We start from the raw sequence: 12,500 nt of genomic DNA, 5'->3' as shown, positions 1-12,500 counted from the left end.
GTTAGCTAAACGCTTCATGTTTCACTTTCTAAAGCCTCTCATGAGACACAGGCATGTCCTCACCAATACAGCACACTTCTGCCTCTCTCCGTGAGAGGCCATGTCAGCGTCATATCACTTACCATCTTCCCAAGTCCATTCACTCACTGTAGCTGGCATTTCACTCTCTCTCTCTCACACACACACACACACACACCTTCTGATAGTCTGATTTAATTTCTTAAGATAAAAAAGGTGAATAGAGGCTCAGTTCACTTGGCGGCAAAATCTCACAGATGCGCTAACTGAAGTACAGAATATTTTTGACTGAATATAACAAGGCTGATATTTAATCTACACTCTACTGCCCTCAAGAGGCTCTCAGAAGCATTTCTCTCCAGTGATAGAGCAACAAATCTCATTTTTTCAACATGGTTAAAGTCTCTGGAAGTCATACTGTTTCACACGCAGGTGCAAAATCAAAAGTCATTTTCATTTCAGTCTTTATGACCATTGGATGGATGCATGGAGGGAGAGCTGAAGGAGCAATCTGATGATCAACACACACACACACATACATGCACACACACACACACATACACACACACACATACACATACACATACACACACACACGTCTGCAGGAAGCATTACAGAGTGCAGAGCTGATCTATACTTGTGTATCCAGAGTTCTGAAGACAGCCAGTGCATGTCTGGAACATTCCAGAGTTCCAGACTGCTCCATGGAAGAGATCCGCTGTCACACACATGCACTCACACAGGCATGATGCTCTCATTCACACACACACACACACACACACAAGGAGAGAGCAGAGACTCCTCTCAGTCCTTGCCTGTGGGACCTGATCTGGGGTCAGATTTCAGTGACCAAATTCTGATGTGTGATGATAGGCTGACTTCGCAGGATCTGAGGTTCACTCTTCCTTCTCCTCCTTCTCCTCCAGAAGAACAGTCAAACCACAACATTCCCCATTACACATGTCTCTGTGTGTGTGTGTGTGTGTGTGTGTGTGTGTGTGTCAGAGAGAGAACTCCATGATCATCAGTTCCTGCATGTGGCAATGGGTTATAATGTTGTGTTAGAGTGGATGGTTGTGTGTTTTATGAGAGTACAGGGTTGTGTGTTTTGTGGTGGATTCTAGTGCAGGTGAGTGGTGTATTACTGATGCTCTGCTAACGACATGAGTTATGTGCTATAAAGATGAGAAAGTGAAAAGGGAAAACAGACAGACAGCACATGGGAGTGTCTCCCCCTCCACAGACAGTCTCGGGTTCGTTTTTGATTTCTCTTTAGATGTGTGCCCTGGGAGTAGGTAGGAGGAGTCTGTATCCCAAGTCATCGTCATGGTTACAGGTTCTCAGAGAGCATGTGCTGAAAGGCAGCAATGAGGCCTTTAAAGTCGATCCGTCTGTCCGGAGTGCTCTCCCAGCATCGCTTCATCATGTCATACACCTGAGAGAGAACACACACACACACACACACATAGCCGGCTCAGATACACATGCAAACACAAACACAACTACTGACAACAACACATGTCTGCACACAGACACACACATACTCACACAAAACTGCTGACTGGACATGCATACACACGTGAGAGAGTCAGTGAAGTGTGTAACATGAAGTCAGAGATCATGGTGATACCTTTTCTGGGCAGCCATCTGGGCGGGGCAATCTCTTTCCCTCCTCTAGCACTTTAACCAGTCGGGTCACAGTCATCTGACCCTGAGTTGGACCAATCATCTTGAGGAATACCTAAAGAGTACAAAATGTATCTTTTTAATTATCTTTACAAATTAGAGGTTATATATCCTTTTCTTATCTTGACTGATGTCATCAGCGACTCTCAGACTAAACCCAGCTGGCCTTACATGGGAGAGTTGGACATTGACTTACATGGGAGAGTTGGACATTGACTTACATGGGAGAGTTGGACATTGACTTACATGGGAGAGTTGGACATTGACTTACATGGGAGAGTTGGACATTGACTTAAGATGACTGAGGTTACCAGGCCTGCGGCTAGAAGTGTTCATCGTTAGATGCACTTGAGTATGCACAGGACCAGGAGCAATGCCTATGACGTAAATCTCATGTTGTTTTTTTTAAAAGCATTTCTTTTCATCTTGCCCACAAAGAAACATAAAACCAGCCATCTGTGAGGGCCAAGGAGAGTCAGCAAGGCCAGGCCAATCTATAGTTATATTTTTTATCATTTCTGTATGTATTTTACTGAAATGTGTATGAGTGTTCCACTGCTCTTAAATGCTTCCTTTGTGTGTCCTGGAGCTCCTCACTATAAAGGAACTGTGAAGATGAAAGCACCGTGGAGACAGAAAGACAGACTACAGAAAGACAGACTACAGAAAGACAGACTACAGAAAGCAGACAGACGGGCAGTGAGTCATCCAGACGTATGAGAGGTGGGACTGTGTTTAAAGGGCCAGAGACATACGGATCCACTCAGATTATCAGAACTGAACCAAAGACTAAAGGGCCAGAGACATACAGATCCACTCAGATGATCAGAACTGAACCAAAGACTAAAGGGCCAGAGACATACGGATCCACTCAGATGATCAGAACTGAACCAAAGACTAAAGGGCCAGAGACATACGGATCCACTCAGATGATCAGAACTGAACCAAAGACTAAAGGGCCAGAGACATACAGATCCACTCAGATGATCAGAACTGAACCAAAGACTAAAGGGCCAGAGACATACGGATCCACTCAGATGATCAGAACTGAACCAAAGACTAAAGGGCCAGAGACATACAGATCCACTCAGATGATCAGAACTGAACCAAAGACTAAAGGGCCAGAGACATACAGATCCACTCAGATGATCAGAACTGAACCAAAGACTAAAGGGCCAGAGACATACAGATCCACTCAGATGATCAGAACTGAACCAAAGACTAAAGGGCCAGAGACATACAGATCCACTCAGATGATCAGAACTGAACCAAAGACTAAAGGGCCAGAGACATACAGATCCACTCAGATGATCAGAACTGAACCAAAGACTGAATGACTCAAATCAGCTTGAAACATGAGGACTCTGTGAGTCCAGCCTAAATCAGCTCAGTCTGCAGCCAGCGGGGAGAAGTGGGCATCTTGTTGGGACTTGGGGGAAAAGGGCACTGGTGGCAGCAGGCAAAGCCTACGGGTAGAGAATCTGCCACCCTGGGCACAGACTGGCACCATCTGCCACTCTCAGAGAGAGAGAGAGACTGTGTGTGTGTGTACTACATTACTTACTGCATTAGTACATTACTTACTGCATTAGTACATTACTTGTATAATTATTCAAATAATAAATTCAATTATTACATGAGTCTGAATAAAATGAAGTCTTTACTAGCACAAGGATTAGGCCTGTTTATCAGTAATCTGTCACATAGCCCTGTTTATCAATAATCTGTCACATATATATATAAAAATCAGAGGCCAGAGCAGATCATACACACTTACCAACTGAAATAAATCACAAAGATAAACTACGTAGTAAATAAATCACAAAGATAACCTATGTAGTAAACCAACAAAATCAAACAGCTCCTACATGAGAGTGGGAATAGAGTGGTAGTCCAGAACACTCTCCCACTCTGATTCCCAGTGATCTAACTGGCCGCTTTAAGGGTGGAACTGCAGGGAAGACTGGCTGCTTTCCAGGCTCTGGTCAGAGAGGAAAGAGAGAGCTGATGGAGAGGGGAGCGGCTCACCGTCATGGGACTGCAGGAGGCATCACAGTAGGTGAGTAACTCATACATGGTCACGCCAAACGACCACACGTCCGACGCTCTGTAGAACTTACAGTGGACCAAACACTCTGGAGCATACCTGACAGAGAGACACACGCAGACAGAGAGAGAGAGAAAAAGAGATGACTACAGTTTTTGTAAAGGATAACAGAACTGAGTTTGGGTTAAATGTGTGTAATAACTGTATTTTATTGGGTAGGTGGGAGGCCAGATTTCAGACACCACAGATCAGAGAATCATGTCGGACTACAACAGGTCTGCCTCTTTTACTCTGTGAAAACAAATATTGCTTTTCGAGCAACCACAACCTCAAATGCTGTGGCTAGTGACCTAGTTACCCAGGGAGCAGAATTTTGTTCTGCTCTCTGACTGGATTAGATAGAGAGGGATACAGGTGATGAGTCACATATTTGTGGCTACAGATGCACAGACAGGAGGATTGTAGATGTGTTGTTCATAGGTCAGAGGACTAATCTTAGCTGTGTGATCTGTGACATTCTCCAGGTTGACAGATGGATTATAAATACTTGACTAATGATATTGTAAGAAAACGTGCTATTTGCCAAACCATTTCAGGCATGCATCAATTAGGTAACACGGCGGATGAGTTCACAGGAGTAACAAACCATTTGCCTACATCTCTATTGACAAAACACAAGTGCATCTGTAAGTTGCTGACATATGTAGAGAGAGAGCAGAGAGCAGGCGGCAGAGGGAGGTGTGATGTGTGAGGAGATTTTTTTTACCAGAACACGGGGCTATCCAGGTCATCCTTCACTGTGTAATACCCCTCATTATTCTTAATGCTCTTTGTCAGGCCAAAGTCACCAATCTTCACCCTGCTCTCACTCTCCACCAGAACATTCCGCGCAGCCAGGTCCCTGTGAATGTAGTTCCGAGAGCCTAAGTAGTCCATGCCCTGAGTCACACAACAGGGACAGACAGGGAGAGGATTTCAGTCAGATCAATTTTTACTTTACACACACACACACACATGCACATGCACGCACACACACACACGCACACGCACACACACACACACACGCACGCACACGCACGCGCCTACACACACACAAACTGCAAAGCCAGAAACAGAACTGGTGTCTCCTTAAATAAATCCATGGACTCTGTTGTTGTGCCTGATGATGTATTGTTTGCACTGAGGGAGCACTGAGGGATTACTGTAACTCACACAGTACATGTGTGTGTGTGTTCAGTGTGTACCTGGCAGATCTGTATGACCTCACACAGTACATGTGTGTGTGTTCAGTGTGTACCTGGCAGATCTGTATGGCCTCACACAGTACATGTGTGTGTGTGTTCAGTGTGTACCTGGCAGATCTGTATGGCCTCACACAGTACATGTGTGTGTGTGTTCAGTGTGTACCTGGCAGATCTGTATGGCCTCACACAGTACATGTGTGTGTGTGTTCAGTGTGTACCTGGCAGATCTGTATGGCCTCACACAGTGCATATGTATGTGAGGTGTGTTCTTGCTGGCTGTGTTCAGTGTGGTTAGTGTGTACCTGGCAGATCTGTATGGCCTCACACAGTGCATATGTATGTGAGGTGTGTTCTTGCTGGCTGTGTTCAGTGTGGTTAGTGTGTACCTGGCAGATCTGTATGGCCTCACACAGTGCATATGTATGTGAGGTGTGTTCTTGCTGGCTGTGTTCAGTGTGGTTAGTGTGTACCTGGCAGATCTGTATGGCCTCACACAGTGCATATGTATGTGAGGTGTGTTCTTGCTGGCTGTGTTCAGTGTGGTTAGTGTGTACCTGGCAGATCTGTATGGCCTCACACAGTGCATATGTATGTGAGGTGTGTTCTTGCTGGCTGTGTTCAGTGTGGTTAGTGTGTACCTGGCAGATCTGTATGGCGTAGCTGAGCAGAGTCTTCAGGTCCGTCTGCATCCTGTTTCTGGGCAGGTACTCTTTCAAACTGCCCGCAGGCAAGTACTCCATAATCAGCTTAATAGACCTGCCACCTACACACACACACACACGCACACGTACACGTACACAAACACACACACGTACACGTACACGTACACACACGTGCATGCACACGTACACACACACGCACACACACACACACACGCACACGTACACGTACACACACGTGCATGCACACACACACACACACACACACACACACACACACACACACGCACATGTACACACACGCGCACGCGCACACACACACACACACACGTACACGTACACGTACACACACGTGCATGCACCCACACACACACACACACAAAAGACATTCACTACAGGTCTCAAATGCATTTCTGAAGGAGCATATGTCTGTGTGTGTGTGTGTGTGTATGTCTGTGTGTGCGTGTGTGTTTGTGTCTTACCTTCTTCATGGCAGATACCCTTATATTTAACAATATTCTCGTGGTACAGCTCTCTGAGAATGTCAATTTCACACCACAGGTTGTTGCTCTGCTCCTCTCTGTTCTCTGGTTTCAGAGACTTCACTGCCACCAGTTCTCCTGTGCGATCACCCCGCGGATCATAGCGGCACAGTTCCACCTTCCCAAAATGACCCTGACACACACCAGCACACACATCAACTCCTCAACATCCCCACATACATTCAGGGACAGACTAATGAGTGAAACACACACCAGCATGTATTACACAGTGAAGTTACCTCTCCTAAATCTCTGATCTTCTTAAGGAATCTCTTCTCAAACACGGTGGGGTCCACCTCTAGTGTGGGCACTGGCTTTATAGAGGAGTCTGTTGAACAAAAACAATACCACAAACATCCTGAAACATGCACCAACATGCAACACAGCTTCACACTGCAGGATTTATGTTTGTCCACAGGGGGGCGGTGTGGAGTTTCTTTGTTTCATTTGGGTTTATTCTTACTCGGTTCTACCACCCAGTCGATGTCGATGTCTCTGACGATGGCCCTGAAGAAGGGTCGCTTGTGAGGGTCATAGGTCATACAGTGGGTCATGAGCTCTGCCAACTCTCGACAATCTGGAGTGGGCAGCTGGCACTGAGTCGCATAAAACCTTTCTTTCTACAGAGAGACACAGGGAGAAAGTCCTTTTCACTCACACGGCACTGCTGCATTCATGTTTTTAGAGAACCCTAAATATCTGGCGTAGTCTCATTTTAGTGCTATTTCCACTATATACAGCCAGCCATAAAAGTGTGTGTGTGTGTTTACATGTAAGTGTGTGTATGTCTGTGTGTGTGTATGCATGTGTATATATGTGTGTGTGTGTGTGTGTGTGTACGTGTGTGCTTGTGCTTGCATGTATATGTGAGTGTATGTGTGTATATATATATATGTGTGTGTGTGTGTGTGTGTGTGTGTGTGTGTATGTATGTATGTATATATGTATGTGTGTGAGTGTATGTGTGCGTGCTGTACCTCTGTGAGTTTCTTGTCTTTCAGGGGGACTTCTCCATTATAACAGATCTCCCACAGAGTCATCCCAAAGCCCCATTTATCTGCTGCCACACTGAGGTTACACACGTCCTGCACACACTCAGGGGCAATCCATGGGATCCTGTTCACACACTCTGGGCACACGCACACACAAACACACACACACACACAAACACACACACACGCACACACACGCACACGCGCACGCACACGCGCACGCACACGCACACGCACACACACACACACACACACAGAGAAAGCACTGTCAACATCTTTTGACAACGTCCAACATTTCTTGTCACTAAACTGACTAAAATGGATATGATGTGTGGCATTAATGCAGCCAAATGAATAAATATGTCAGTGCACTTTAACCAAACTGAACACAATCACCATTTCCCCACTGTTTATCATCAACACACAGAGCATTGCCTTGTAAAGACCCTCTACCAGAGAGAGTCAGTCATTCACAGTGTGTAAGAGCCCCTGAAACAGACAAACTACAGACACCATGATCATTCCAGATCACTTCTCTTTTGCCCTCATTTGCTCTGTTCCTGTTGTGGGCAGAAAACCACTCTTCATCTCATAATGCATCTTGTAATGTTATAATACAGACCAATCTTACTTTCATTCAGTTTCTTATCAATACATAGACATGTTTCCTGTAAAAGGCCCTAACAGAGAGCGCTCACTGGTTGGGTCTGTGAGGAGGGCCAATGTTGGCTAGGGTCCAGAAGAGTTCCTATCAGTTACCCAATATCATTACTGTGGTCCTGCCCTTTGTCTCTCTCTCTCTCTCTGTCTCACACACAAACATATTAACACAACATCTCTCTCTCTCTCTCTCTGTCTCACACACAAACATATTAACACAACATCTCTCTCTCTCTCTCTCTGTCTCACACACAAACATATTAACACAACATCTCTCTCTCTCTCTGTCCCTCACACACAAACATATAAACACACCCTCTCTCTCTCTCTCTCTGTCTCACACACAAACATATAAACACACCTTCTCTCTCTCTCTCTGTCTCACACACAAACATATTAACACAACATCTCTCTCTCTCTCTCTCTCTGTCCCTCACACACAAACATATAAACACACCCTCTCTCTCTCTCTCTCTCTCTGTCCCTCACACACAAACATATAAACACACTCTCTCTCTCTCTCTCTCTCTCTCACAAACATATAAACACACCCGCTCTCTCTCTGTCTCTCACAAACATATAAACACACCCTCTCTCTCTCTCTGTCTCTCTCTCACACAAACATATAAACACACCCTCTCTCTCTCTCTCTCTCGGTCTCACACTCAAACATATAAACACACCCTCTCTCTCTCTCACACACAAACATATAAACACACCCTCTCTCTCTGTCTCACACACACAAACATATAAACACACCCTCTTTCTCTCTCTCTCTCTGTCTCACACAGACACAAACATATAAACACACCTTCTTTCTCTCTCTCTCTTCTCTCCTTCTCATAAACACACCCGTAACAGCATTGTGTGAAGGTTTTAATGTGATATGACGCTGTTGTGTGATGGTTCTTATGTGTTATGATGATGTTGTGTGATGGTTATGATGTGTTGTGTGATGGTTATAATGTGTTACAACAGAACTGCGTAATGGTTATAATTAGGGTTGGGCAGTAAGAAGGTATTACGGTATACTGGGGTATTTAGAAATACCGAAGGTATGAGTTTCAATATCGTCAAAAATACAGATGCTTCTCTTTTTCTATATCCTGACACGGAGATGCTGTATCGAGGTGAGGTATTGTAGTGCACAGCAGGCGCCACCAGAGGTCAGTCTACTGGTACCAAAGATGGCGACTGCGTGTGGTGGAGATAACATAGGGCTAGTAAAAAAGGAAAATGTTTCTGCCCCTGTTTGGGAGTGTTTTGGGTTTCATCCCGATGACAAAGGTGAGCCAGCCAATCTGGGCGAAGCTTTGTGTACTGTATGCTATTTTTATAAAAATATAAAATGAAATGAATTTATTACAACAGGGAACTTAGCCAATAGAAAAATTATTTGTGGTGACCCCTTGCACACAGGACTGATATTTAATATAAGTCACGGCGATCTCGCCCATGATTTTCTGTGTTTACATTCACAGCACTGTTAGTAGACTGGTTAACTACATTTCCCATACACCCTAAGGGGGTGATTATTTTGTGTGTTCTGCGACAACAAGGATGTGGAGTGGTGTTGAAATAAATGAAGGGTGATCTTTCTAACTCTTCAAAAAGGAGCTGTCTCCACGTTTCCCCAACGCTCAGCTTTCACACTGGTGACCCCGTTTACGCTCGGACGATTCCTGAGTTAACAGTGCATGACGGCTATCGCAGTTTCGCTCCAATTTCTCCTAGCTTATCAATTAAATATGACTAGATATGGAATCATGAAAATATCGCCAAATACAACTTGATCAGCAGATGACTTCTTCCAACTGGAAAACCAGTTTATTAGCCACATGATTTTATTAACTGCCAGTCTGCCACCACCACCCACACATCATCTCTGTTCAGCCCACTGATCGGTATCCGCCGCGGCAGTCTCATCGGTCCTGTTTACACATTGCATTAAGATCCGATTTTGGTGATCCAATCACAAGAGGACAGCTCAAAAGTACAGGTGCAAACGCATCCAATGCGCATTGAGGTCGCATAGAGATCCGATCACTGAGACCACATTCAGAGGTGGTCTGGACCACATATGACCACATTCTTAAAGAAGTGTAAACGCGAATCAATCAAAATCGAGTATGGTCGTTATCTCACGTTAAGCGTTTTCCTCTCCACTGACGCCCATTATAAGGAAACAGCTTAACGTGCCTTAATGTTCCAAAACAGTGATCAGTGATCACCAAATTCGTCTCACAGCTCACATGTCATAAGCACGGTTTATAATTTAAAAAAGCAAAAGTGAAATTCAGTGAAATGGGTAACGCGTTTGAAATGATTTACGTGTTTATTTGCATATAGAGCGGGGAATCGAGATCCGATCTCAAGTGGTCAGTTGAGACACGGATTCTAAAGCCAGGTGTAAACGGGCGACCTTAGAGCTGTCCACTTGTGATCTGATCACCAAAATCTTGGATCTTAATGCAAGGTGTAAACAGAGCCATCGGGTCTTCCAGCAGGGTACACTGAATCTATGGAAGAAGGGCGCTTGTTTCCTATCTATCCATTATTCTATGGCCCTGTTTACACCTTGCATTAAGGACCGATTTTGGTGATCCGATCACAAGTGGACGGCTCACACCTGGCTTTAGAATCCATGTCTCAAGTGATCACTTGAGATTGGATCTCACTTCCCTGCTCTATATGCAAATAAACATGCAAATCATTTCCAACATGTTACCCCTTTCACTGAATTTCAGTTTTGCTTTTTTTGATTGGAGATGACATGTTAGATATCAGACAAATTTGGTGATCATTGATCACTATTTTAGGACATTTAGGTTAGGTTAGGTTGTTTTATTATAATGGGTGTCAACAGAGAAGAAAATGTTTAAGGTGAGATAACGACCATACTCCAAGGATTTCGATTTTGATTTTTTGACAGGAGGAGGGGTTTCTGACAAGAGATGTCCGAGAGAAATTTGGTGATCATCGCTCGCAGTTTTGGAACATTAAGCCACTTTAAGCTTTTTCACGTTAAACGTTGTTGTTTTTAATCGGTGGGAAGCATCAATGCACTTCCTGTGCCTAGTCTGTCGGAAATTAAAAGAAGGAGAAGAAGAAGAAATCAAAACAATATCAATTTTGCCTGTTGTTGTTGTCTGTTGTCGCACCTTAATATGACGCCGTTGGTGAGCGAATGTGTACATACGCGAACGAGTTCGTATTTCCCCGTAAGCAGAGGACGTTAGTTGAGTAGGTGGTCGTTCAATGTGGTCGAGTTCGCATTCGTGTTTACACTGCTATAAGAATGTGGTCATATGTGGTCCAGACCACCTCCAGATGTGGTCTCAGTGATCGGATCTCTATGCGACCTCAGTGTGCATTGGATGCATTTACACCTGTACTTTTGAGCTGTCCTCTTGTGATCGGATCACCAAAATCGGATCTTAATGCTTTGTGCCATAAGTACTTGAACCCAGAAAGACCTGTCTAAGTAGGCTAATTGCATATTAGACACGCAGCGCGGTAGGCTAGACAATGTCATACATGCTACGACTTCTATCACTAGCAACACAAATACCGTCATATACCATATACCCTGTAAAATGTCTGGAAGGTAGGACAGTATGAAAAAATAAATACCGCCCAAGCCTCGTTATAATATGTTGTGTGATGGTTATAATATGTTGTGTGATGGTTATAATGTGTTATAATGTGTTGTGTGACGGTCATAATGTGTTATAACAGAATTGCGTGAAGGTTATAATATGTTGTGTGATGGTTATAATGTGTTAGGATGGTGTTGTGTGATGGTTATAATATGTTGTGTGATGGTTATAATGTGTTATAATAGAACTGCGTGATGGTTATTATGTGGCATAAATCCCTTTCACATATCCGGCTTTATCCATAAATGTTCTGCCATTTCTCTGGAATGGGGACATGTGTGAATGTGACCTGGAGTTGAAATTCTAGAAAAGCTGACCTAGCAGTTTTCCAGAGCAAGAACTGGTAACCTTTCCCATTTTTCAAGAAAACTGCCACATAGTGTGACCAAAGCCAAGAAATTGTTAGATAAGAGGATGATGTTTTTGATGATGTATTTGCCCTATGGCAAGCTGAGCCAGGACCAGTTAGACAAAAGCTTGCAAACCAGAGGACCCAGTGTCGTATGTAACATGTAATGTGAAACGTGTTGTAAATTAATAGCATTGCTAGCAAATCAACACCAAACAGAATCTGTTCACCCACCATTTTTCAAAATAAAGTGCTTTTTGCTGCATAAATTAAGTCCTGTCGCCCTGTCTTTCCAGGATTTTCACATAAATTAAGTCCTGTCGCCCTGTCTTTCCAGAATTTTCACATAAATTAAGTCCTGTCGCCCTGTCTTTCCAGGATTTTCACGTCATGTCTGAACACACTTGTTCTGGTAATTTTCCAGGAAGTCTGGTCAGTGTACAGTGTAAATGTGTAGTGTGAATGTTAAACATACCCTGTCTGGTCAGTGTAGAGTGTAAATGTGTAGTGTGAATGTTAAACATACCCTCTCTGGTCAGCACAGTGATGGGGATTCCAGGGTCACTGAGTTTTATGAAAGGTCCTTCCTCATTGTCCAACCCGTCACGGGCCAGCAAGATATTCTTACTGCACACATAGCCATG

At 44.1% G+C, this 12,500-nt stretch overlaps 1 protein-coding gene across 3 annotated transcripts in view; it reads right to left on the bottom strand.

The window, feature by feature from the left end:
• The window catches only part of jak1 (Janus kinase 1), a 35,542-nt gene that overhangs the window by 103 nt on the left and 22,939 nt on the right, over positions 1-12,500 (bottom strand). For 2 of the 3 annotated variants that reach the window (XM_030792046.1, XM_030792045.1), the window contains exons 15-24: positions 12,383-12,500; positions 7,174-7,325; positions 6,660-6,816; positions 6,436-6,524; positions 6,137-6,329; positions 5,634-5,758; positions 4,518-4,690; positions 3,733-3,850; positions 1,649-1,759; positions 173-1,453 (exon numbers count right to left, since the gene is read on the bottom strand). The exon at positions 12,383-12,500 is cut by the window's right edge and continues 18 nt beyond it. In XM_030792046.1, coding sequence (XP_030647906.1) covers positions 1,349-1,453; positions 1,649-1,759; positions 3,733-3,850; positions 4,518-4,690; positions 5,634-5,758; positions 6,137-6,329; positions 6,436-6,524; positions 6,660-6,816; positions 7,174-7,325; positions 12,383-12,500 — 1,341 coding nt within the window. In that variant the 3' untranslated portion in view covers positions 173-1,348. Of the gene's footprint in view, positions 1,454-1,648; positions 1,760-3,732; positions 3,851-4,517; positions 4,691-5,633; positions 5,759-6,136; positions 6,330-6,435; positions 6,525-6,659; positions 6,817-7,173; positions 7,326-12,382 lie in introns of all 3 variants that reach the window. The other variant, XR_004025940.1, reaches the window with a different exon arrangement.

Source organism: Chanos chanos, chromosome 14 (assembly GCF_902362185.1).
Source record: "Chanos chanos chromosome 14, fChaCha1.1, whole genome shotgun sequence".
NCBI classification, from domain to species: Eukaryota; Metazoa; Chordata; class Actinopteri; order Gonorynchiformes; family Chanidae; genus Chanos; species Chanos chanos.
This window is presented reverse-complemented; position numbering and strand designations above follow the sequence as displayed.